Genomic DNA, 27033 nt, shown 5'->3' with positions numbered 1-27033 from the left:
TTTATATCCAACCAGACTAAACAGAATCTAACGGCACAAAGTCCAAAGGATATCCAGGGCTGTTCAACAACTCCGTTGAGTACAGAACATTGAATCAATAAGCCAGTATTCAGTCTAAAATAAAAAAAAGGTTTTCATTCATGCAAGCTTAGACGAATGCGTTTCAATCAGTTTTGGTGTAGTCAGCTTTGAGGTTGTCCTTTAACCTCTTTTGAGTAAAGGCCTCCAGATATACAGGCATAACTAGTGATTTTTTGAAGGGCGTAATATGGTGACCAGAAAAATCGCGACTATGCAAAATTTTTATTTGTTAAAAATCATAACTTTTGAACGGCTTGACCGATTTTCAATTTTCTTGGACGAAATGAAAGCTAAAGATTTTGACTTTTCAAGAAAATTTCACAAAAATTGTATTTTTTACATAAAAAAAAAACAAAAATTCCAATTTTTTTTCGTGTTTTGAAGGCTTTGGGATCAAAGAGGCAATTGCTGTTCTAATTTTTTCTTGAAAGTCCACAAAATTTTACGTTTATGATCAAATATTCAGCGATGTAGGTTTTTTAGTTTTTGAGATATAATTTTTTGAAAATAAGAAATCAGAAAAGAAAATTCCCTGAAATAGCTGCATGTAGTAGCCAAGGAAAGAATTTTGTATTCATATTGAGATATATTTTATAACGGTAGGTTTAAAATTTGGAAGAGATTATAACTTTGCTTTTTTTCTAACTTAGTTGCAGAGACGTTATTTACTTTGCAAGAGAATTGCTGAGTCAATTGGATTCACTATTTTCCAAGCATCCTCGACACATGATGCAGATATCATTCTTCAGCTCAAAAAAAATCATGGTTGCGCGTGATAGAGATGAGAAATACAGGATTCTTACTACATTGCCAAGAGACTGGACAGCATATAGGATAAGGAAGGAATTCGATGTCTCTCAACATTTTGCTGAAAAGGCAAAAGAACTCCATAAAAAAGAAGGGCTTACGCTGGTCAGACAGTTCTACGAAAGCGATGAGATAAGCCGCGCATGTCCCGGAAAACGGGACTACATAATTAAATCTGATTAATATGGTAAAGTTTACGTACAACGTAGATTAGTTCTTTGTAATTTACAAGAGGCATACGCCATATTCAAAAAGCAAATTCCTTTAATTAAAATTGGGTTCTCGATGTTTGCTGGCCAAAACATTGTATCTTAGCCGGTACGTTTGGTACGCATACTGTTTGTGTTTGTATTTATCATGTCAAAATGTCAAACTGATTTTCCAAATTCTTAAAAGTAAATTAATGCTTCAAAGTAGTATTCATTTTTTTTTAATTTTTTTCGTGTAAAAAAAATGTTTTCGGAGTTTTATATTTTTTCTGAAACGTTGAATCTTAAGCTTTCATTCCATAAAAAAGACTGAAAATCGGTTGAGCTGTTCAAAATTTATGATTTTTTAGAAATAAAAAATCTAATGCGCTGAGACCTACAGTGTGTGCCGATAAAAATGACTGATTTTTCATTTTCAAAAAAAAAATACCCCAAAAACTAAAACAACGCTAAAAATTTGACAGTGAACGTAAAATTTTCTGAACTTTCAAGAAAAAATGAGAACAGCAATAGCCGCTTTGGTTCCAAGGCCTTCAAAACACAAAAAACAGATTTTTTATTTTGTTTCCATGCAAAAACAATGTTTGTGTAATTCTATATTTTTCTTGAAAGTAAAAAATTTCAGCTTTCATATTGTTCACGAAAATTGAAAATCGGTCAAGCGGTTCAAAAGTAATGATTTTTAACAAATAAAAATGTTGCAAAGTCGCGATTTTTTCGGTCACTCTATTTCGGAAATGGTCATCCTAATCAAACAATCTAAAAGCACGTGTATCCTTAGGCAGCATCCATTTATTACGTAACGGTAAACTTGGAAATTTTTGACCCCCCCCCCCCCTCTCCGTAACGGTTCTTGGCATGAAAAATTTCAAATTTTTGTATGAGCCGTAACGCTTGAGCCTACTCCCCCCTCCCCATAGAGCGTTACGTTATTTGTGGATGGCGCCTTATTTCAAATAAAGAACAAAATAGCAAATTTTCACGGAATTCGGTGACCCACTAGATCGGTTTTTCATGGAATGGCTGTTTTAGTCTACAGTCGACTCTCCTCATCTCGATATCTCTCCCTATGTCGATGATTTCTTCGGTCCCTTCAGTCTGCATACATTTTTTCTCTCCATATCACGATATCCTCCTTATCTAGATATCTCGATGTGCTCCTGTTGATTTTTCGTTCCAAATTTTCTCTCCGTATGTCGATATGACCAGATAGCCGTAGCGTTAACGCGCAGCTATTCAGCAAGACTAAGCTGAGGGTCGTGGGTTCGAATCCCAACGGTCGAGGATCTTTTCGCAAAGGGAATTTTCTCGACTTCCCTGGGCATGGAGTATCATCGTACCTGCCACACGATATACACATGCAAAAATGGTCATTGGCATAGTAAGCTCTTAGTTAATAACTGTGGAAGTGCTCGTAAGAAAACTAAGCTGAGAAGCAGGCTCTGTTCCAGTGGGGACGAAACGCCAGAGAGAAGAAGAAGAAGATGTCGATATGACCATAACCAAAGGTGACTAGACTAGATTTTAGTGATTCAAAATAATTTCAGAACGCGAGATGACGTCTGCTTGTTTATTATTTTCCTGGTAACGGAGTGAGTTTCAATCTAGTGATCATTAAAAATTTGTTCCATGTCTCGATCTTTCCGTATCTCGATGGTCCCTTCGATATCGAGATGTGGAGAGGCGACTGTATCACACGAGTTCGTTCGAGTTCCAGTACATTTAAGCGGATTTCGAAACCCAGAAAACATACTCCCTGATTTCTTGCATTATATCATGTACTTCGAGCAAGTATAACACCAGAGTGGGGCAAAATGTCTGATTTTTTTTCATCCTGGAATTCCACAGAAATTAATTTAGGCATTGACCGAAAGTTTATTTCAGGGCTTCAAAAATTTATTCGGGAATTCATAGAGTGATTTTTCGATGCGTTTTACCAGATCATAAAAATTTAAGTATTCAATCAGAAATATTTTTAAAGATGTTTCTAGAATTCCAGATTTCTTCAAAGATTTAAGAAATTTCCTTTAAATATTCCGTGTCTACGGCAAAATTGTTACGTAGTCATAGTCAAAATATTGTTTCATAGTCAAAATATTTTTTTCCTGTAAATTTTGCGGTCTGGCCCAATGTACAGTGTTTTTTTTCTCAAAATTTGTCCAAAAATTCTGTGCTGAAAATTTCAAGTGAATTTTTCTTTGATATTTTTTTTCTTAGATTTCTTCATAAATCCATCCAGTATATCTTTCAACCTTAGAACTGCCTCCAAAATATTCATTTAGGACTTATTTAAAATTTTGACCGAGAATCTTTAAACTGCTCCAAAAAACACTCCAGAAATTTCTCAATTCCTCTAATAATTCATCCAGGACTTGTTAAACATTTCACTATGAATTCGTACAACGACTACCAAGATTTTTTTTATTTGGACTAGTTTCCCCAAAAATTGGCTTGAATGAAAAAAAGATATCAAAAACAAACTCTTATGAAACTTTTTGAAACTCCTGTTGAACTCGTGTAGGAAAAAACTCCCGCAAGGATCTCCTAAGGAACTTTTGGAACCTTGAGGAAGCCCTAGAACATTCTCTTGATAAATTGACAAAATTACCTAACTAAGAGAAATCTCTGAAAAAACTTGCGATGAAATCCATAGCGAAAATTGTATAGGAATGATATGACAGTTGTTCTGCCCTTTTCCGATGGAAACATTTAATGATTTTTTGAAGGAATATTCTAGGAAAATTTACTTGAGAAATAATTCGACAAATCTCAGTAAGAATCTTCTGGGGAAAGCCCTGGATAAAATGCTGGATTCATCCCTAGGAAAATTCCTGCAGAATCTTCTGGAGGAATCTCTAGACATCCTGAATGAACTTCTGTATGAGTACAACGCAGATCTCCTGAAAAATCTCCTAAGGGAGGGCTGGTAGCGGCCAGACAGCAATAGCAAGTGACCTTAGTGACTAAAATTATCGAACGAGTGACTTAAAAAAAATTAAACATACACAAGTTCAACAAACGGGGATGAAAATCAGTTTTTAATATTAACTAGAAACAAATTTGAAATGTGATTAACTGTAGTATATCTAAATATCTCTTTACTCGTCTGGAAAAAGGTTACATTGAATGGCTCGTTCTATGAAATGGGGTCACCAAATTACAATAGGCAAAGCAGCATAAATGGGAACAAATGATCCCCTTCCTCTTGAACAAGCTAGGCGAAGGTTACATTTTTTTCGGATTCAGTACGGTAGAAAACTTCTTGAAAATACCAAATGCACCAAAGAAAGAGATTTTTGAATGATCTTCTGGTGAAATTTCTTAAAATGGTTAAAATAAATTTAAAATTATTTCACAGACATTTGCCCGTGCAATATTTGATAATTTACCCTATTACGATTTTTTCCTTAAATGCATTGATTTCTTTTTCAACGATAATAGAACTGCGGTCAGATTTTCGCTAAATCATGTCCTGCCAATTTTTGCGAAATTTTGGACAAATTCTTCAAGGAGTTCGGAGGAAAATTTTCGAATTTAGGGGAAAAGCACTTATTTTCAACTTCGAGTCGAGTCTAGTACACGACACTGAAGACGGCCTTACAGTTGAGGTCGAAATACGCGTATCTGTCAAAGGATACAAACTCTAGTGGAATTAAATGGTATAGTACTAAATTCGGTTTTTTCATCTACTTAAAATAATTATTTGAACGTGAAAAATAGTATAGTTTTGACACATTTACCTGCTTTACACCCTTTAAACAGTCATCAAAAAAATAAAGTTTTATTACCCTGAAACACGTCAAAACCCTCAATTTTACTATAAATATAATCAAAACATTCAAATGTATGGTATTAACATTTGGAGGATATTTGAAACTTTTAAAGAAAATATCGAGTTAAAGAGGTAAACCTGCATAGGAAACTCAAACAGATCCCATCGATTAGGGAACATCGAGTTAGAGAGGTATCGACTTACAGAGGGATCAAAGTATGCTAAATTGTAGAGATGGTCGGGTCTCGGGTTTTCAAACCCGAAACCCGACCCGAACCCGAACCCGACGGGTTCGGGTCGGGTTCGGGTTTGAAAATTTTTATTTTTTCGGGTTCAGGTTCGGGTCGGGTTTGAAGACTAAAAAATTATCGGGTACGTGTCGGGTTCGGGCTTGAAAAAAGTCGGGTTTAGTCGGGTTTGGGTCGGGTTTGGTGAGAATTGTTCACAAAGTAACAACCTAAAAGCTTCCCTATGCTACAGAAACGATGAATTTATCATCTTTCCGAGCTCGGGTTCTATTCGGGTTTTTCTTAGAAAACTTTTTCGGGTTTCGGGTCGGGTTCGGTTTTGAACAGCGAAAATTTTTCGGGTTCGGGTCGGGTACGGGTTTGCTTTTCAATTTTTGTCTCGGGTTCGGGTCGGGTCCGGGTTTGAAGAAATAAAATAAGTCGGGTACGGGTCGGGTTCGGGTTCGAAAAATGTGAAATCCGACCATCTCTACTAAATTGATGAGACCGCGCATTCCATCGAATTAGTGAAAATATCGAGGTACAGAATATCGAGTAAGGGAGAGTTGGCTATATAAATATTTCTGATGGATTTTTTCAAAGAATTTCCATTGAACTGTTACAAAAATTTTCCTAGATTTCACACAGCATTATGCCTTGTTTTTTTAGAAATTTTTCAAGATATTCCTGCAGGATTTACCCCAGATTTTACGAACACCAAAAGAAAAAAATCAGCGGTATTAGAAAAGCTCCCAATTTTTATTCAACCAAAGAATGGTTCGTGACATCCTCCGTATGGGATATGCTGATATAGCCCTCTATCCAATAATTTTGCGTTAAAATTCGATGAATCGCCAAAAACTACATGCGAATCTAGCAGGAGTAATTCACCAAACCTCTTCCCACCTAGTTCATAGCCCCTCCATACCCCCAAAATTGTACCCAACAAACACTCGGTTTTATTGTCACGTTCGGGCTATGTTTAGATGACAACCAACTTTTTCCCATATTTTCGCATTCCCAACGTTGGCCATTGGCGCCACCATCGTCCATGATTGTCGGAACGTGTGCTAATCTATATTTCTTCCGGTCTGGTCTGTGTGTGTTTGGGTTTTTCGTTGGCTTTCGAGCTCCGATAAGCCGCAAGAACAAACAGCATCAATCGGATATGACGACGGGGGTGCTATCTCCACTATCCTCAGGGTGAGATAGTTTCCCGCTCAATTTGTAGTTAGCCCGAAGAAGTTTACCAAAGGAAAGGGAACGTCTTGGTAGGAATAAGAATTGGGTCACTTTGCGGTCAAATCGATTGCGTGGAATCGAGTAAATTGTGATGAAGTGCTTCTCCGGAATCGTCTTTTGGTCATTTGTCGAACAGATGATCAAATGGAAAAGTTGTAAATATGCATGGGATTCTGTACGTGCTTCTATATAAGATTGTAGATTTGAATAATTTACGATGCTGACGAGGTCTACTGGCAATGTACCAGTACCGTAGATACACGGTTTAGTGAACATTCGGTTGCAAGAATTTAATCGGAGAGTTGTGATAGGTGGATGCAGTACTTCAATAGACACTTGAATGGCTTAAATGTAAGCACGGTTGTGCACTCAAGATCGGTTCATCGGATCCTTTGCAAAACACGATTGGTGAGACCGTTCCAAAAATCAATATAAACAAATTCGACTTACGTTTGTTGTAGGTTTTGTCGACGGGAATGTTTCCATTTGGCTCCAACCGGTCCAGATACTCCTCGGATGTGTATCCATTGAAGGGCACTTTACTGCCACGATTGTGGCCATGACCGTGGTGGTGGTGCAGGTGGTGGGGATGGTGATGGTTATTGTGCTGTGTGCTATTATCGTCGTTCTCTTCTCGTGATATCGCTGTGGGTGGAAAAAAGGGAGAGAAGAAAAAATGAAAATCAAAATATGCTTGCGCTGCAGAATGATTTAACAAAAATATCTGATAGCAGATAGCAGAATGATTTAACAAAAATATCTGAGGAACTCTTTTTTTTTAATCAATGTATAGACTTCTGATTACTGTTAATACGTTAAACGAATCCTTCTAATAAATAAAATCCAATAAGTCTAAATTTTGAAGATTTTTTTCTTCGAAAATTTCGAGATTTTTTGAGAATGTTGCAATATAATTTTAAAGCGATTTGATGAATACGAATACTAGTTCGATGTCAAATACCGGTATATTCACCCTACTCGTTTCTACGCTCAATATTATTTCGTGGATCATATAGATATAGAAGAAGAGCGCGGTCAGGAATTGGCGGAAATTCCATCAGCTTTGTGACAGGCACGGGGGAACGTGCTGATAAAAATCGATAACAATTTGCACAACCGAGTTCGATGGAAGGGAAACGGCAAAAACAATCGCGCACAAGTTTGTTGCGGAATTCGTTGAGCTAACAAATCCTGTGGATTCAGTAGGGGGTTCTAGCTTATGAAGCTACGAGTTGCAAAACAATAATTTCAAGATAATTGAGTAACAGAATGCATGTCACGCAGCAGTCGAGTCATTGATGGTTCATTATTCAAATGGAGAAACAACTTTGTATGAATTGTCCTCAAAACAGCCTAATATAATCATACCGAAACTTTTTTGACCAAAGAAAGTATTCAGTTAATAGTTCTCAAAAGAATACATAGCTGAGGAGCAAGCTCTGTCCCAGTTGGAACGTAATGTTTGTAAAAAAAATTAAGAAATTTTGAGGGTTTGATAAAGCTAATTAAAGTCTTTTAAATACATTTGAAGCATGAAATTTGGTAAGGAGATGTTATTAATTGTATTGGAACAAAAAAGTTAAGTAACACCCAAAAAAAGAAGAATAAGAAACTACTTCGTCCAGCCCAGCAGCATCCGTACTGATCGTTTTGGGGTCGAAGGAAAAATTGTGACAAATTGACCATTTCCAAACTTTGTGCCACCACAGCCCATCCTCGAGTTAATCAACCGTAAATTATTGTTTGAATGAGAAAATTAATGACATTTGTAGCATTTCTCCCGGAATGGAATCAATTTTCCACATCGATGATGACAGGATCGAAGTTATACCCACTTGGACGCTTGGCCACTCCAAATAGAAACATACATAATTAAATTGAGAACGAAGCTTCTCCGATTGATGCGAGAGGGTCAGTGCCTCTTTCATGCGTAGAAATTCAATTAGGATTTGCCTACAGATCAAAGGACACAATCAAACTTGAGGAAATCAAACTTATGCTCTTTTCAGCTGCACTTTTGTTGAAGAAAACTATCTTTAATGTTTGCTTGCAAATCAATATTTAGGTAAAAGCGTTAAAATTAACTAAGAAACCATGAACCATAGCATTCTTCGCCGTATCTCTTAGGCTAAGCCTGAATTGATTGATGAAGAGTACGGGCCGTAGTCACATAAATCCATCATCATTATATGAACTGCTTTCACTTTGCCACACCTATTTTCTGCTGAGCTGCACTGCTATGAAAACAAGTGAGCTGTTTCAAATTCCTTGTCGCGGTAAGCAAAAGCCTCGCTCAGGTGCCTGTCGCTGCATAATAGTGATGGTGGTGATGATGATGATGATGATGGTAGCCTGTCGTGCAAAGGATCGCAAAAAAAGGAAATCTGAATCAATTCACATGAAACTAGAACGGGTTTTTTTAGGAGGCAACTAAGGTTCCGCTGTATGTTTACAATAACAATATCTAAAGTGGCTTCAATTATCAGGGGAAAATAGAACACTTTCAGAGAATGTACATGTACATTATGAAGTGACTTCATTCCAATTTTTTTAATTATAATTCGATTTGAAATCTTTTACATGTTTTCTTGTGTTAAAAATTACTATTAAATTTGTGTTTTGACTTTAAAACTTGGATATTTAGATGGAATTCAAAACCATTTTTTGTATTCTAAACTAGTGTTTTACCAACTAAGCAACTGAGCCACTTGGTGACTGAAAGCCTCAGAAGATTACAATTGATAAAAATGGTTTGAAGCCACCAAGTGACTCAGTAGCCTAATAAGTAAAGCGCTCGTCTAGCACAAAACAGTCTTGAGTTCAAATCCCATCTGAGGAAATGATTTTTTTTTTTTCAAATAAATTCACTCATATTTTTTCCGGGTATTTATTTATTATTTCGTCAATCAGAAGTAGACTACATGGTATGTATCAATATATGATTTTAGTCTCTTTCAGTGTGTAAGATCAAAGTAAAAATAATATAAAAGCAAGCATAATAAACAGAAAACTGTCATCCTTTTGCAGGTGATTTCGCACACCATCAACTCGGCAAAACCACCATGATGAAGAGCGGAAATGCCTCCATCGCTCTTTCCGGCTGACGACGTTGAGACCTAGGGGTACATTTACTGAGGAAATGGAGTGAAAACATAATCCAAGCAGATCAGTTGGGCATCGCGGACAGGATATTTTTTCAAACAACCAAATGGATACTTAAAAATACTTGGCATTGCATAGAGACCAGCGCAACGCTATCAGCAGGGCTGGTAGCAAAAGGTGGTACCGAAAAAAGTTATTTTAGTGACCAGATTTGAGAAATAAATGACTAAATAGTGACTCTCGATTCTCGAAAAAGTGACTTAAAGTGACTTGAAAATCAGACCGTATTCAGTTTTATTTCAATTATATTATACTGTTTTACGATCAATATCCAATATGATAGGGAATATTTAATATGATCTACTGTAGGTAATAGCTCTAGGTGAGTACCATATTTAGAAACTTGTATTGTACTTCCAAAATTTAAAGTTATTGCCTAATTTTTTTTTTCAAACAGAAAAGTTAACATTTACGTAAATAATCCGTTTTTAAGCAGTATCTATTATTATTTTTTAATATTTGTCTCATATATCACCAAAGTATTTTATTTTGTAATTTTTAATAAAAATTTGGTACCTTTGTAAAATTAAAATTTTTCTCAATTCACAATTCCATCCAAACTCCCAAAAAAATGACATCCTTAAGACCGAAGGAATTGAATTCATTGTAAACTGTCTAGATCCTAAAACTTTTAGGATTCAGTCAAGAAAAATTGTAAGCGTATGGATGAATTTCCGTCAAACATAATATTCACTACTTTAACGATTCTACCTAATAAAACCAATATTTTGTGTAACTAGATCAAGATAACGGAAAATGTAATACATGGGCATTAATCAATATTTCGGATAAAAAATTATGATAGAAGATCGAATATGATTGAAGTACTGCATAAAACCACGTTCTTCAAACGCCGACTAAGGAAGAACAAATGGTTGACATATGCCTGAGAGACAGTGAAATTTTCCACCAATAAGTTTAATGGGAGGTACGTTTGGCTGAATGAACATTCAGCATAAAGATGATAGGCTTAATAGGCTGTTCTTCTGAGTTATGCTGTTAAAGTATTTTTGTGGATTCCTCATGCTATGAGTAGTATGACCACTCGTATTACAGTATGTAATTTGCAATGATTTTTACAGGAATTATTCAGAACTTATTCAGGTATTTGCTTAAAGTTCCCTTCTAGAGGTTATTTTGGTAAATTACTCATGACATTACAGTAAGCATTACTGCTCGTATTGCTGTATGTAATTCATGTTTTTTTTAGGAATTTTATCAGAACTTATTCAGTTGCACGATCAAAGTTTCCTTCAGATATTAATCCGAAGATTTCGTCATGAGTTTAATTAGGGTCGATGTACCAATACCCGCATTGCTAAGAACAAATATTCGTATAAAATCGAAAATAAAGCTAGCCTTATTATTTTTGAATCATCTGATAGCTTTTTATCTGGGCTTTGTGGAAAAAATATGAAAACTACGGAAACTCATGTGTTTGTATTTATTATCGCTTGTGCTACTATAGGAACACATGTGCCTATAGTAGCACTATTTCTAATTTCTGTTCCTATAGTAACACTAGCATCACGACGTTAGCAAAATACAAATCAAAACGTTATTTTTACAAAACTTTTATATTTTTCCTTTAAAGTGTAGATCAGAAGATTTCGTTTGATGTAAAATAAGTTCTTAATTCATCAATTATATCGTAAAATAAAAAATAGTTTCTATCATTAGTGCTACTATAGGAACAATAGGTTTACTATAGGCGCAAGGGAGCTCAAATTTTAAGCAAAACTAATTATTTCATCTATTTTTTGAACAAAATCAAACTGTGTACCAATGGTACTTAGATAAATAGCTCCTGACCTGCATGTCAAAAAATATTTCGAACCGATTTATAGCAAAACGGCCGTGACTTGCGACTTTAGGAGACTCTCTACTAAGGGAACACCGACCCCAGTGATTTTTTATTGACTTTCTTAGAATTTCCACCAAGGCTATCGTCCAAGATACCATCAGGAATTTCTTCGAAGATTCTTTCACTATTTTTGTGATAGTCTCCAAGTCTAAGAATTTATCCAGTGATTCTTCCATAGATAACACTCGGATTTCATTCCATTTAAGACATCTCAAAAATTTCAAGCAGTATTTTCTCCAGAGATGCCTTCACTGATTTCTACGGATTTCCTCCAAAACTATCGTTCAGGATTTCTTCGCGAGTTAAACCAGGAATATATCTACGGATACCTTCAGAAATTATTCAAAACATACAACCTAAGATTTTTTCGGGAAGTCCTCCAGAATTTTTTGAGATTTTTGTTCAAGGAAATTCTCGAAGGTTTTTTCCAGGTCTAGCATTTGTTTCTGAAAGAATTCAATCGCTTGGCAAGATTATTGAGGAAATATTGGAAGAATTCTTAATAGACATCGGAGATTTTTTTATGCAATTCCTGGGAGAAGGTGAGGTACATTCTTTTAGAAATTCAAATAAAAACGGGCTGTAAGAATAACTGGAAAAATCAGCGTATGATCTCTTGAAGACAATCTTGTAGGGTTTCCAGGAAAATTCCCTACACTAATATCATTAAAAAACTCTGGAATGAACTTATAGGGATTTTTTGGGACGGATTCACATAACCAAAATTTAAGATCTGCCGTAGAAATAACTAGAAGCTCTTCTTCTTTCTGACGTTACGTTCTATGAGCGCTTCCACAGTTATTAACTGTGGTCTTTCTAGGAATATATTGGAATCATTTTTGGAGAATATCCTGGAATAGCCCCTGAGAAAATTGTCAGAGTAATCTTTGTGAAAATAAGTAGAGTTAGTTGCGTTGAATGTCCTTGAATGCAAACTCAGAAAAATGCCTTGAAGCATCCTTCGAAAAATCTTTGGAGGAACTTCTGGGCGAACACCTGCGAGAGTTGAGGGAGAATCTTCAAAGAATTTCTGGGGGAATGCCTGAAGGAGTCCCTGAAAGTTTTGCAGAGATATCTCTGGAGTTATCACTAGAAGAATCATTGAAGCGTTTCATCGAAGAGGAAAAAAAAACAAAAGAACCTGTGGAACAATCGCGAAAGAGGATCTGGAGGTTTCTCTGGAGACCCCAGAATGTTGGCCCACGATTCACTGCAAAACAAGTAAAAAATGACTTATGAATTAAAGTTTAGTTAAAAAAGAGACTTTGTAGAGCTTTCATGAAAATATTTGTTTAAGACTTGTATTAAAATAGTGAGCAAAAAAAATAACCTGCACCGACATTGATTCTTAACGATGGATTATTTACATTGAACGATTTCTCTTCATTATTGCCTTTCTACCGTTTTGTCTCAGATTCCGAACAGACTCAACTATTTTATAGCTCGGGAGTAGTGGTGATTATTTAGTTCGAGACCAGTAGAACTAGTTCAGAAAAATGTATTTGCGAAATAAATATTTTAAGACGATTTATTCGTGCTGTTCGGAATTTGAGTCAAGGTGTTCGGAATATGAGACAGAATTAACACAGTGTTCGGCATTTGAATCAAAATGTTGTTCCATACTTTTACGTGAAAACAATACTAGATGAGTTACAATAAATATTTTTATCAGTACACCTAACAGCTAACAGTTAGACTTTGCGAAGAAATTAAAATTTTCACAAATATCAGGTAATTTAAGCCTATCAGATGCATTTGAAGTCACTGTTGACCTTAAGTGTTCGGAATATGAGTCAAAACGGTAGGGGGAGATCCCCCAGTACCGGACACTTAAGCCACTAAATTCATAATTCGAAAAATATTGGTTACATGTGCTCGTGTTACCCATTTATGATAAATATTATCATTTTTATAGTGTACAAAAATAAATTTGATAATAAAAATATGAATTTTGACATTGCATTTTGATGATGTATTTTAGTACCAAATTGATCGATCTTTAAATGGGGCACCCAATACCGGACACGATCTGGAAATGCCTCGAATTATGTGAATTTGAACATCATTGAATGTGATTACTATAGGAATAGTACATAATTGCCAATTCAATGCATTTGCAACATTTACAAGAACATTTTGAGCTTTTCCTAGTTTGCAAGATGTCCATCAAAAAACTCTTTCATATATGATGAAAAATAGCACATTTTACGGTGTTGTTCTGAATGTTCATTCTTCTTAATTTTATTGCATGTTTGATACCATGATCGACGGAATCCATGAAAAATGAATGTATTTTGAGACACTGGTGCAATAATTACAAATACATCATATAACAAATCAAGCTGTCCGAAACTGGGGGACAGGAAGCGCTCAACCAAAATTGTAATTTGTCCATATTTAGTTCAATTTTGGTACAAAATACATTCATACTATCAAATTAGGATTATGTTCGAACATGCTTGCGTGATCCAAAGTATTTTTTCATATCTGAAATAATTACTAAATAGGCTCAAAATTAAGGCAAAACGTCAAATTTTTTAAAATTTTCAAACTTTTGTACTTTTTAAAAAGGCATGCATATTTCAAGGATGTGTTATTCTATGCAAACATTAGTCTCTAAAATAGCTTCCTTTTCTACTAATACACCATCTTAATCGGACCATGATTTCTCAATTTTTTGACTTTGTCCGGTATTGGGTGCTGTCCGGCACTGGGGGATCTCCCCCTATATGTTTTCTTAATTTACGATAAGAAATCACAATATCTTGCTTCAAGATTGCGAAGTTACATTGCGGAATTTCAGCGAAAGGGAGGATCGACGAAGAAAAATTGATCGTATCAGTTAACTCATTATAAAGAAACAATGTAGAATCCACTCAGTGAATATACACCGTAACATATTTCAATATGCCTTAGCTTGTTTCGTAAAAGAAAACTTAATATAATCATAATGGTATTGAAATATGCAAAAACGGTTTAAAAAAACTAGCCAAAAACTCATAAATGTGAACATGAGATTTTACTTGAATATATCACCTGCAACTTCGCAATGGAAAAACACATCCGGATACACGTTTTAAATGAAAAAAGTTCCTTCGATTTCCCCAATTAAGCACTCAACAGTTCAAGAAAGACTTAGTTCCAGTCGAAACCTAAAATACTTTTGCTATGACGTCAATCCAATTTCGCATCTCATCATATCGCAATGGGTACCCTTCTCCGTCAAAAGCGATCCTTCGTGTCAAGGAGAAACTTTCCTTGAATAGCGCTAGGATGTCCTTCAATTTCCTCGGCATTGTAGCCTGTCTGCTCCAGTGCACTTGGTTCTCGGTTTTGCCTCTGGGTCTGTGAACCATTTTTCCGTTTCCCATGCAAAAGCCCACCTACAATCGAGGCGCACACACCGCAGCACCATGGGCAGTTTACAGACAAGCGTTAAAAAAAATGCCGTCGCGTGTCATATTTATGAGTTTCGAGATACAAATTTGATACTTTGTTTAAAAAAAAAGTGTTATTACTAATGACACATATAAAGACGATATCCAATTATCCGCTGAAGTAATCATTTACTGTTAATTGTTAAAATTGTTAAAAATATGTGCAACATAAATGTCTTAATTTAATCCTTACATCACCCGTACTAAAATGCAAGTTTTAATTTTATTTTATTTTACTGAGATAGCTTTTCAGGTAAGCTTTCGAACAGTATATGAAGATCTATGTGGAATATTATGATTTTGCATAATAATTCATTCACCTTGAGTTTTAATTGAATTCTTTATTTTTCTAAAAACTCTAACTTGGAGGTACTGTATCAACGAAATTACATAAAATTTTGCATTGATATTTCCGGAACATCTTATTAGAAGTATTTACTATGTGGTGATGTATAAAAAACTAAACAAGAACAAGTTATTTTTTCGAACATTGGCCACCTAATCGCCCATAGTGAGCAGTTCGACTGACCTGACGGAAGGCGTCGTCTGGAGCCACCACCGGTGCCGGTTGCTATACACTAGGCAGGCAGGTCACTGGCACACGGAAATGGGTTCAGCGAGCGAGCAAGCCCTTACCCATGAATGAATAATCATCTCCACGGGCCAATCAGGAGTGCCGTATCGTGCCGTGCCGTATCTCCGCAACGGTTCACTGTGGGTCAAAAATCAAAGCTTTCGCGACAAAATTTGAAACACTTTCATAATGAACAATAATCGACCAGAAAGTAATACAAACTCAAATATTCACAAAAAAAAAAACTCGTATTTAGCATGGTATATTTTGAATTGAGTTAGGAAATTCCTAGAAATATGAATTTTTGAAAGCATTCATTTTAAAGATGAGGTTTTTTAAAATACTTTAAAATGCATTAAAAATGTGATCAGAAATTAATGATTGATCAGAAATTTATAATTGTTTATATAACATTCATCAATATTTCACAATGCATTTCAATTTCAGTTTCTACAAAAGAGGAAAGGGATGTACCTAATAGCTCTTAAATTTTAAGTTTCTACCAAAAGAGTAGGAAATATGACTATACCTAGTTTAAATATATATATATATATATATGGTTGTCATTTTTTACGACAAATCAAATAAAAAAAAAAGAAGCTGGAAATCAATTGCTCCAGTTCAAACCAAATTCAATTCCACAATTTGTTTTATTGAAACAATTATTTTGGACTTTTGCTGCGAAATTTTAATTCCCGACCCATAGTGCGGTCGTTGGACCTTCATTCATCCTGCTTGGCCTCTCTCATAGGCGTCCTGCGGTAATAAAACTAAAACAACACTCAAATTGCCATATCATTCCTCGTTGGATGTTTTCCGGCTCTTCACTTTCTGCCCATCTGTCCGGTGTCAATCTACGGTTCATGGTGAACGGGGAAAAACTGGGTCAATTACTTGCATAAACTACGCGGTAAACTGACTGGATTTTATTTTCGTTTTTTTTTTTTGCCTATCAAGCTTCAACAGAGAAGGTCCCTGCTGCTGTAAAACCAGAAAAAGGATGAAAACGAGAGTAATTTAAATTTAAATTAGAACTAGCTGGTGAACATAGGCCGGAGTCGGAGTGGTTGACATACACATTCTGCCGTGGATTGTCCTGGGTGTTCATTTTTAAATCAGGTGCTGCAGGTGTTCTGCTTCTGCCACGAATGACCGTCACAAGCACCTATTTTTCCGAGCCAAGTGGATATTCGTGATGCAAGTACACTTGCTGCTCTAATGGAGAGGGAGGAAATACAAAGTGGATCATGTTTGCTCGGTGGTTTCCGGTGAGAAGATCTGACCGTCATTGGGTCAAGTGGTTTGAATATACAATGTGGATTACATAGGTACAATTATATGTTTGTTTTTCTAGTTCATGGCTTTTTAGAGGTAAACTTCGTTGTCTAGTTCAGCCTTCGTGAAAATTGAGGTAATAAACATAGATGTATGTGGATTGAATTTTAATTAAATTTCGACCAAACTTCAGTGTTTTTCTGTGCACGTAATTTCGAAGAAAATCTTTCGCCTCTAGAATGACGAGCAAAATTTTGTGATTTTTCGTGGAATTCGATTCCAATATAACGCAAAGGACAGCGAAAATCACTTAGGTTATGTTGTATCGTTGCTAATACTCCAAGATGAATTAGAGTTAGGTTTGATTTACGAAAATCATGTACAAAGAACTCAACATAAGACAACCAAGATAACATTTTCATCTTTATATAGAAGTTACTGATTAGCCCAGCATTGTTTAAATTTAAAACCTCTTGGTGGGACGAAATTCTATAAGGGTCTACCCTGTCTATAAGTCTACCCTATATGAAATACTTCACAAGCTGTGAGGTTGTTATTACAAAGTTGTCGCATATCTAAAATTTTGACGAAAATGATGAATTAGACATAAATTTCAAATGAAAAAAAAAACAACACACACAAGTTTGTGAAATAACATTTTTCAGTAAAATTTGTTTTCACAATATTTTTAAAATTAATTTTTGCCGTTTTTCCCAATTTGAGGGACTTGAATAATTTGAAAAATTGTGTTTAAAGTATTATGATTTCTCAGTTGAGCGATATTTTTGTTATTTCTGAGCTGCGGTAAATGAATGAGGCTGGAGATTATCGGAAACATTCTTAAATAAATAAGAGCATGATTTTTCATTAAATCTTACCAGAAATTTCTCTATGATCTAAGACTTTTTTTAATTTCTCGTGATTTTACGATAAACATTACTGCTTGTGTTATTGTATGCATTTTTAATGATATCTTCAGAAATTGATTGAAGTTTTTGCCCATAGTTTCAGATATTACTCCGGAGATTTCTTCAGGGGATTTTTAAGTGATTATTTACCAAGATTTTTTCTTAGGAACTCTTATAAGAGTTTCGTTCTGGATACTCAACCAGGATTTTTCCAAGATTAAAAACGGAGATAACAAAAAAGAGATTAACAGGAATTTCTCCGAAGATTTTTTCAGAATTCATCAGGAAACCATCCAAATTCCCCCAAAAATTCTTTCGAACATTTTTCAAGATAGTCCTCCAGGATTTTATCCAGTGATTATCGTTTTTACTAAGGTTTCCGTTTAGGACATCTCCAAAAATTCAAGCAATGACTTCATTAAAATTTCAACCAAGAATTTACCTAGGAATTCATTCAGAAATTACAATAGAGATTAATATTAAGATTTCTGCTGGAATTCATTTAGAAATTCTTTGACATATTTCTCGAGCAAGTCTTCAAATATTTTCCGTTTTCCATGTTTGGAGACTTAGAATTCGACTTCTAATGCTTCGATTGCCCTGAAAATTTCACCACAGCTTGAAAGTAATTTTAAATTTGCTGAAAAAAGCTGAAAATTTAGAACTTTTCATACTCAAACATTTTGAGTTATCGCAAAACTAAAATTTTGACGAAAATGAAATGTTTGATGATCTAAGACTTTTTCAAATTTCTAGTGTTATTGCGAATAATATTACTGCTCGTATTATTGTATGCATTTTTTACTGATATTTTCTAGGAAATTAATCAGAAATTGATTCAAGCATAAGCCCAGAGTTTCAAATTTTACTCCGAAGATTTCTCCAGGGGATTTTTTTAGTGACTATTTCCCATGGAATGACTCCAACAATTATCCTTAGGAAGTCTTCGAAAAAAATTGTTTTGGATATCTCAACCAGGTTTTTCCCAAGATTGAAACCGAGAAAACCATAAAGATTATCTGGAATTTCTCCTAAGATTTTTTCAGAATTCAACGGGAGGCTATCACAAATTCCTCCAAAAATTTCTTTAGAAGTTTTTCATGAAAGTCTCAAGTCATCTCGGATTTTATCCAGTGATTATTCCATTCGTTTTTACTAAGACATCGTCCGAAATTCCCGTTCAGAACATCTTCAAACATTTAACCAACCCAATCCAGACATTCTTCCAGGAGATCTTCCAAGATTGTCTCCAGTTAAATGCAAAGGATTGTTTTTAGAAATTTCTGAGGCATTTATGAATAAAACCATGTGGTATTTCTTAAAAAAAAAAGTTATATCAGATGCACTTGTGAAATTTCTAAAGTCACCCTTGATGAACTAGGATTACTGAGAGAACTTCTGGACTCTTGAAGAAGTTTCAGAAGATTTTCTAGATTGTTGAAATCATATTGAACCCCTAACGAAATTTGTGTTCAATGCTGCGAAACCTTAAATAAACATTTGAAGATTCCATGAGTATTTTTTGAGAAATACTTTGAAAAATGTTTTGAGAGCTGCGATTACGGATAAAATGATGAAGGAATTGCTAGACAAAAATCTGGAGGAGCTCCATGATGTGTCCCAGGTCAAATTTATTGTGATATTCCGGAAGAGTTTCTAACAGATTTTCTCGAATGAGCCCTGCAGTCATTTTCAGAGCAAATTTTGGGAGTGTCCGGCGGAAGATTTTTTGTGAGGTTTCTTGGAAAAATCCGCAAACGATATCCTTCAAAAACTCCGCAATAAATCTTCGTGTATTAGAATAAATTCTGTAGAAATCTTTGAAAGATTACTTGGAGTAACAACTGTCTAAAGGAAATCCTAGGATAGTCCTAAAAAACAAAATCAAGCTATTTCTTGAGGAAATTACTGGAGGTAAAAGCGTTGAAGTGCACGATGATTTCCTGTATCAATTTCTCTAAGCATACTTCGAAAAACCGCTGGAAGACTTTCTAAGAGAAATTATAGATTAATCTCTTGAAAAAACTCTGGAGTGATCCAGCTTTCTGGAAAATGCCTTACGAAAATCCTGAAGAAATCTCAAGGATAATTCCAGAATGTTTTATCCGAGGAATCTGAGCAGAAATTCTGGAAGAACCTGTTCACCAGTCGCGTTATAGTATCTAAAGGTTTCTTTGGAGCCTGTAGAATTTCGCATTAGGATTCAATGCAAGCAGAATATGGGAGACTTTAAAGACTCTCCTATAAACATGAAGATTTTTTAGAGACTTACATTAAAATAGAGACTAGAGTTACTAAAAACCCAGACAACCGGAAATCGCATAACAATCCACATAATAACCCGTTTATTCATACAAACAACATCACACCTGCACTACACAATACATGAAATTGTCTGATTGGTGAATTTTCTCGCACAAAACGCTATTTTCTGATTTCTTTTGTACATTTCGTTTCTTCTCGTATACTAGTACAAAATAAATCTTAGCAATCCGCAGCAGATGTCAAATCAACATTTGTTATCACAAATTAAGTCACATAAAATTACAAATAAGTTCGCAATAAAATCTATACCCTCGCATTGTATGCCATTTTTCATCGTGTCAAATATGCACGTATCCGTTTTTGTACGCATAAGGCCTTATGACGACATCTTATAAGTGAATCTTTGCACATAGCAAAAGGTGCGTACATTTTGGTTGTCTGGGAAGAGACCTGCTGTCAGCCCTGCTAAACATTTGAAACCGACTGATCATGAACATGTTCCGTAACTTTATATTTTCCAGACGTCTGATAGAAAGTTTTGATATTTGATTTGACTTTCATAATATACGTTTTCAGTAAACAGTATCCTCAAATCTTTAAGATTTAATTTCAATTTTGATAAAAAATATAAAGATATAGATAAACAGATATAAAAACATAAAAGATCTTATAATCCAAGTCTTCAAATAATATTTTGTTGTTTGCATATGAAACTTGCTTATAAGATTGACATTCATAATTAAAAAAGCATATTCTTGGAATTCATTTAAGATTTTGCCAAGAGTCTCAAGGAAGAACAATGAAATTTATTTTTCCTTCAAAGATCTCGTTATAAATTCATTAGGAATCTTATAAAAAAAAATCGCTAAGAATTACTGGAGAACATCCTCATAATTTAAACAAAATACTGTCAGGAACTTCATAAGGACATCATCATAGATCGAAGGATAGTCAATCTAATAATCCAAACAACGCTTCACTTAGAAGCAGTACGAGTTTATCCAAGTATTCACCAAACAAAAATTACAATTGCAAGATATTCCACAAAGCTTTTCAGCTTAGCTACTAATCCAAATCGTATTAGCTGTTTAGTTTTTTTAAGGTGAAGATGAATCGAAGCCAAAGTTCAAATTTTCAGGAGCACGGCTCTGAAGATCCAAACATCCGTTTAAGCTGAAAACTTAATCGATTGATCACTAGCTGCTGCTGACCAATCGATTAGAGTTTGGTTCTCCAGATCTGTGCTCTTAAAAATTTGAACTTTGGCTTCGATTCATTTTCACCTTAAATAATTACAGAAATAAAACCCTGATAACATTCTAAATAATTTTCCAAAGCAATTTCAAGTAACGCCTAGGTTATCGTTAAGATACCTGCAAATATCTTATCAAAAATTCACCATGATTTGGAATAGAAATCTATCAAAAACGCGTCTAACGATTTTTCAAAAATTACAATTATTAACAACCAGAATTCTTATGTTTCCTTTTCTCCTTCTTGGCTATACGTCCTCACTGGAACAGAGCCTGCTTCTCAGCTTAGTGTTCAATGAGCACTTCCACAGTTATTAACTGAGAGCTTTATTTGCCAAAGTTGCCATTTGTGCATTCGTATATCGTGTGGCAGGTACGATTATACTCTATGCCCAGGGAAGTCAATGAAATTTCCATTACGAAAAGATCATGGGCCGACCGGGAATCGAACCCAGACACCTTCAGCATGGCTTTGCTTTGTAGCCTCGGACTCTAACCACTCGGCTGAGGAAGGCTGGTGTGGTCTACATTTTCCTGAGTATTTTCCGATCATTTGAATTTCCCGGATTTTTCTCGCTTTTCCCGAAATTCCTGGATGAATGGACACCCTGGCATTACTACTAGAGATCAAATATACCTCTGCATCTCCACAGTTGTCACGGATTATTTGGTTAGTGGGATAGGGTAAGGATCTAATTACGCCTAATCGGGTTCGATATTGACTAGATCTCCAAATATCACCAAATATTTGGTATGACTCGTATGGCGTATAGAAAAATCATTGATCGTTGTACAAACTATGGATTTCAATATAGTATTAGGGGAAATTTCATAAAGAATTTGGTTAAATTCGATCCGATTTATATAAAAAAGTAAAGATATGTGCCGATGATTTCTTCATTGTCCTTTAGTTTGTAACTAAAACTACTACTCTGGGCAAAGAAATGGGTAAAGTTTCAAAACAATAACATTTGAAAGGGTTTTTTTTCAATTTAAGAAACCCGATTAGTAATGAATGATTACTACAATAACAATAGAAGAATTCAGAGATACGACACCGTGAATTTGTGGAAACCGCTTAATAATACAATGTTCATCGTGATCCAACATTTCAAAACGTCCGAAAACGTCACTATGACATTTCTTCGCCTCTGATGTTTCGATATTGGAAATCCTGAACCCTCTAGCCATATACCATAACGATGTCTGCAGATGATCATCTTTCAATTAACAATCCGGGAAATGATGTCGCATTGCATTGCTGACAATTCCACAGCTTCACACAATTGTTATGTAATTTGCTACAGTTCCGTAACAGATGAGCCGCTGTTACACGCGATGAAATAAGTGCTACTAAACAACAAAACTACACCACACTTCCTTCCACGGTTTCTCTATCGAAGCTGAGATCAAACCAGATGACAGCTGGCGGTAGCAATAGCTTTGGGGCACCGGAGAACAATGGGGCGTAAAATTTAATAACACCTACTCTCCACCCTCTCGCATCGCTGCCGGTTAATGAGATTGCCTGGGTACGAACTGTGGGGAAGGAACCCTCTGCACATTTCAGAGGTTGAAATGCTAATGACGACGATGATAGTGAATCTGTAGGGTTTGGTTGGGGTGTTTAACTAACTGTTCGGTATAAAGTTTTCTCTGTTTCGGTTACCTTTTCCGAGCAGGAACTAATAACTCCGAACTATCTATGAATACCATATTTTGTAGTTCAGCAGAAGTCTGGGTATTGTCCACACCTCAATTTGGAATTATTATGGTATTGAAAAAAATTGCTTAGAACGATCCAAAATACTTCAATGATATATTCTAAAGCTATTGAGGACTGCTTGAGGAATTTAAATACTATTGAAACATTTCACTTATATGTATATGCATATATCAATCCTAAATAACTAATATACCAGATTCAAATCAATTTGGTGTTTATAGAATATGCATGAGATATTATATGAGCTTTTTTACCTCTTATGCAGGGCTCTTTCATGCCTTATTCAGAAGGTAAGTATTGAAAATCATCTTATTTGGAATAGTCTAGATTGGTATTCAACAGCGATTTTCTCCTTCTCGGGTTTCGTTGGGTGGCATCTGCTTATCTGTTTGGTCCGGGAAATCACTTGCATTTTCCGCTATAGGTAAACCACGAGATGAGAGTGGATGGAGTAATCGTAATGTTTGGTGTATTTATATGTCTATTAAAGTTCTTAAGTTAGGCGTAATGGAAACAGGGGTTGCTACCAGAATCCTAAGAGGAATGCCATTGAAATACCAAGACTCCTACAGGAATACATTGCATACATTCCAACCGTAATTCTAGGAGTTCCTACTAGAGACTCAAGACTTCTACTCAAGTTCTTTCCAACATCACATAATTCTTCTTATCGGCTCTCCAACATTTTAACTGAATTCTCTTGAAACTCACCACAAAACCTGAAAGATTACAGCAAAATTCAAAAGCTTCAGAACACCCAGATACACCCTGAAACTCTGGAAGGAATTATAACAAAGATCCATGAATTCCTATCCTACATACTCACTGGGGTCTCTTCATAGAAGCAGACAGTTCCAAAAGTACTAGATTGGACTATATCAGCTAAAGAGCAAAGCATAAATTCTAATTTCATCATCTTGTCCAGTTTGGAGAACAAAATTTCCTTTGAGATTTCTGTATCATGGGAGTTTATTTGCTATCTAAAAGGTTTTCCTATATGTAGCTTTCTCTGAAATCAGATTTTTTTTTTCATTCACCCTTTCTGTCATTCAACATTATACATCCTCAAAACTGTTCCACCATGGAAATAACTTAAACATAGAAAGAAAAAATCTACTCAACCAAACAAGCCTCTGTTAAAGGAAACACATGTAGCTTTAGCAACACATGTGCCATCTTTTCCGAAAATCCAGAGCATACAACGTGAACATGATACGTGCAGAATTATCGTATCGTCCAAAAAGCTTCATTGAATCTCCGCTTAGATTCTGAGTTTTTGTCTGCTCCCACCACAAACCTTCCAGAACCCGGCTTGAGGTTTCGTAGCAACAGGAATCGGATGAATAATGGCATCATCACCTTTTAAAGCAGCCACCACACAACACATTGGGGATGAGTTATCGCCTACCGCAGACTGGAAAATAATACAGCTATCAACAGCAGCAACAGCTCTGCTCTGCTGGTTGACCCCCGGAAATGGGAGAAAATTTTATGTGTGGGAAAAACTTTCCGACCGAAACTTCAATAATTCCTATCTATCCGCGCGCCGGGCGAGTCGTAAAAGCTAGTCTCCGTACCATTTTCCTTCGGGTTTTAGTGTGCTTTGGTTCCCGGTTGGTTGGCGGAGTAATCTTCTTTGCTTTTCAACTGACTGACCGCAGTCAAGTCGCCGCGCACAGGATTGATTTGGTTAATTCATGGCCAAAATTATTTTCTGCCCTTGAGATAGGTCGAGTAGACAACCTGAATCTCAAGGGCAGAAAATAATTTTGATAGAAAACATATTCCCTGATATTTCCAGGTTTTACAAAATGATTCCAGATTCCAGAAATGCTTTAAAATACATGACTGGTTATCAAAAAGATAGTTTTAGGTAACTAAACATTTTAACAAAAAATCTAATAAACTAATAATTTCGAAATGTTCTCATTTAGCGTTCACATATTTTTCGTTTAAGTAATGCTTTTGTAAGAAAATTTTGAAAATATGTTTAACTACACATCCGAAAGAGCTCTTATTTAGCTTTTTCAATTAGAGAAAAAGAAGTTTTAAATAATAAGAAAAAATGGGTGTTTTTAATTCAATTTATACCAAAAACCAGGGCTACTTCCAAAAGATTCTGTAAGCGTTAATAATCAGTAAAGCGAAATCTGTAGCAAACGGCCTATTGAATATTTTCCAAGGGATTAAAAAATAGGATTGATTTTAAATCAGGTCTTTTCTATAACCAATTGTATTTTTAGAATACTTAATAATGCTAAAGAAGCTTACAGCATTTTAAATACTTAAATTACAATTCTAGATTCAGTGGTAATCTAAGTTATAACATGCCTAAATTTTCCTAAACCTTTTTTCCCACGACTTTCAATATCCTTATTATTTTTATATATAGTGCTTAAACAAACAATATTGGAAACAGGCTATTTTTTCGAAATAAGATTACAAACAGTATTTTTTTTTTCAATATTAAATTGATTCTTTATCAATTGTTTTACTTTTGAAATCGTTGATTGACTATTGGAGACAGTATGGCCCATGAAAAAAAGTAAATTCTACGAAAGTGAATTTAGCACTCACAGACGTTATTTTTATTATTTTCGTAGGTAAATGTCATTTCTGATTACACCCGATTCTGTTTTCGCACGGATTTTTATTACATGGCCGTGCAAAATAAGTTTCCATACATTTTTTTCACCAAAACCTTATTTTTGCATGAAACGTCGAGAAATAGTATTATTTTTTCGCACGGTTTTTGAAATTTTGGACTGAAAACTTTTTTTGCATGGTACGCATCCCCCGTGCAAAAACAGAATCGGGTGTATTGTAATATGTTATACCAAGACATCACTATCTTCTTCTTCTATCTTCTATCTTCTATCTTCTATCTTCTATGTTCTATCTTCTATCTTCTATCTTCTATCTTCTATCTTCTATCTTCTATCTTATATCTTCTATCTCATATCTTCTATCTTCTATCTTTTATCTTATATCTTCAATGGCTTGAGAACGAGTCAGCGGATTTACCAGATTCTTTCACAGTTGACATCATGAAGTGTTCCGACGCACGCTATGGCTGAACCAGACGATTATAAAAATCCAATGTACATCGGACTTTTTCTCGCCTAGAGATCAGTATCTAGTCTATACTTTCATAATCGGAAGGTTTTAAAATATTCTACGGTGGATTTTTTTTCATGCATTTTTTATGCGCTGAAATGTGTCGAAAACGTGATTTTCATGAGTTTCAGTATAAAAAATAGCTAAAAAGTCAAAAAAATAAAAATTTCACCGACGGAATATTTAAAAACATTCCGATTGTGAAAATATAACCCAAATACTCAATTCTTGCGAGCAAAAAACCGAGACACATTTAATTTTTATAATATTCTGATTCAGACATAGCGTGCGACGTGTTTGTGTGTAAGTAAAGCACAGGATATACACTGAGAAAGTGAAAAAACGAGAGTGAATATAACTGTCGTTTTGTATAGAACGATTCATGGTGTTTTTCAACAGCCTATTTGATAGCAAGACAAAGTTTGCCGGGACCACTAGTATGAATTAAAAAAAAAGTTATAACAGGGAGTATCCACCTATCAGTGAAACATTGTTTTTTCAACACTTCTAAAATGTTTTAACCCTACCCGACTAGAGGCTTGTAACAAAAATATAAAATTTTATCAGCATATGATATGCATATCATATTATGATATAATTTTGTTAGGCTCCGTTATCCATAGAACATAATCATACAGAAACAGGGTGTCGACTCAATTTTGAAAATAAAATTCCCTGACTTTCCCTGACCTTCCAGTCATTTTCCAGAAAAGTTCCAGACCACTGAATTGGTTAATTTGAACCGAAATAAGTAAGATTTTTACAAGAAGATACATATTCGTTATGTTATAGGTCAGTGATTCCCAAAGTGGGCGAATTCGCCCCCTGGGGACGATTTTCAGGCTCAAGGGGGCGAAATTTTGTAAAACAGAATTTGGGGGGCGAAAATCCAGAAAGGGGGCGAAAAAGCAAACATGGGAGCATTTGAAAATAATTACTCATAAACTTTGGAGGACACACATCTGAAGGTTAATCAATTCCAAACTTAAATATTTCCAGGACTATTTCACCTTAGATCATTATATTTCTAATCATGGTCATTTTAAAATTATTATAGACAACATCAATCATGTGACAAACATAAATTATTTGTGTTATTCATTGAGCTTTTTAA

The 27033-nt window shown here is 35.1% G+C and overlaps 1 protein-coding gene across 3 annotated transcripts in view; it reads right to left on the bottom strand.

Moving 5' to 3' along the window:
- Positions 1-27033, bottom strand: part of LOC5565863 (cyclin-dependent kinase 14) — a 496797-nt gene that overhangs the window by 144927 nt on the left and 324837 nt on the right. For all 3 annotated transcript variants that reach the window (XM_021842957.1, XM_021842958.1, XM_021842959.1), the window contains one exon: positions 6789-6983. In XM_021842957.1, coding sequence (XP_021698649.1) covers positions 6789-6983 — 195 coding nt within the window. The remainder of the gene's footprint in view (positions 1-6788; positions 6984-27033) is intronic.

The sequence above is a fragment of the Aedes aegypti genome, chromosome 2 (assembly GCF_002204515.2).
Source record: "Aedes aegypti strain LVP_AGWG chromosome 2, AaegL5.0 Primary Assembly, whole genome shotgun sequence".
In the NCBI taxonomy this organism is placed as follows: Eukaryota; Metazoa; Arthropoda; class Insecta; order Diptera; family Culicidae; genus Aedes; species Aedes aegypti.
This window is presented reverse-complemented; position numbering and strand designations above follow the sequence as displayed.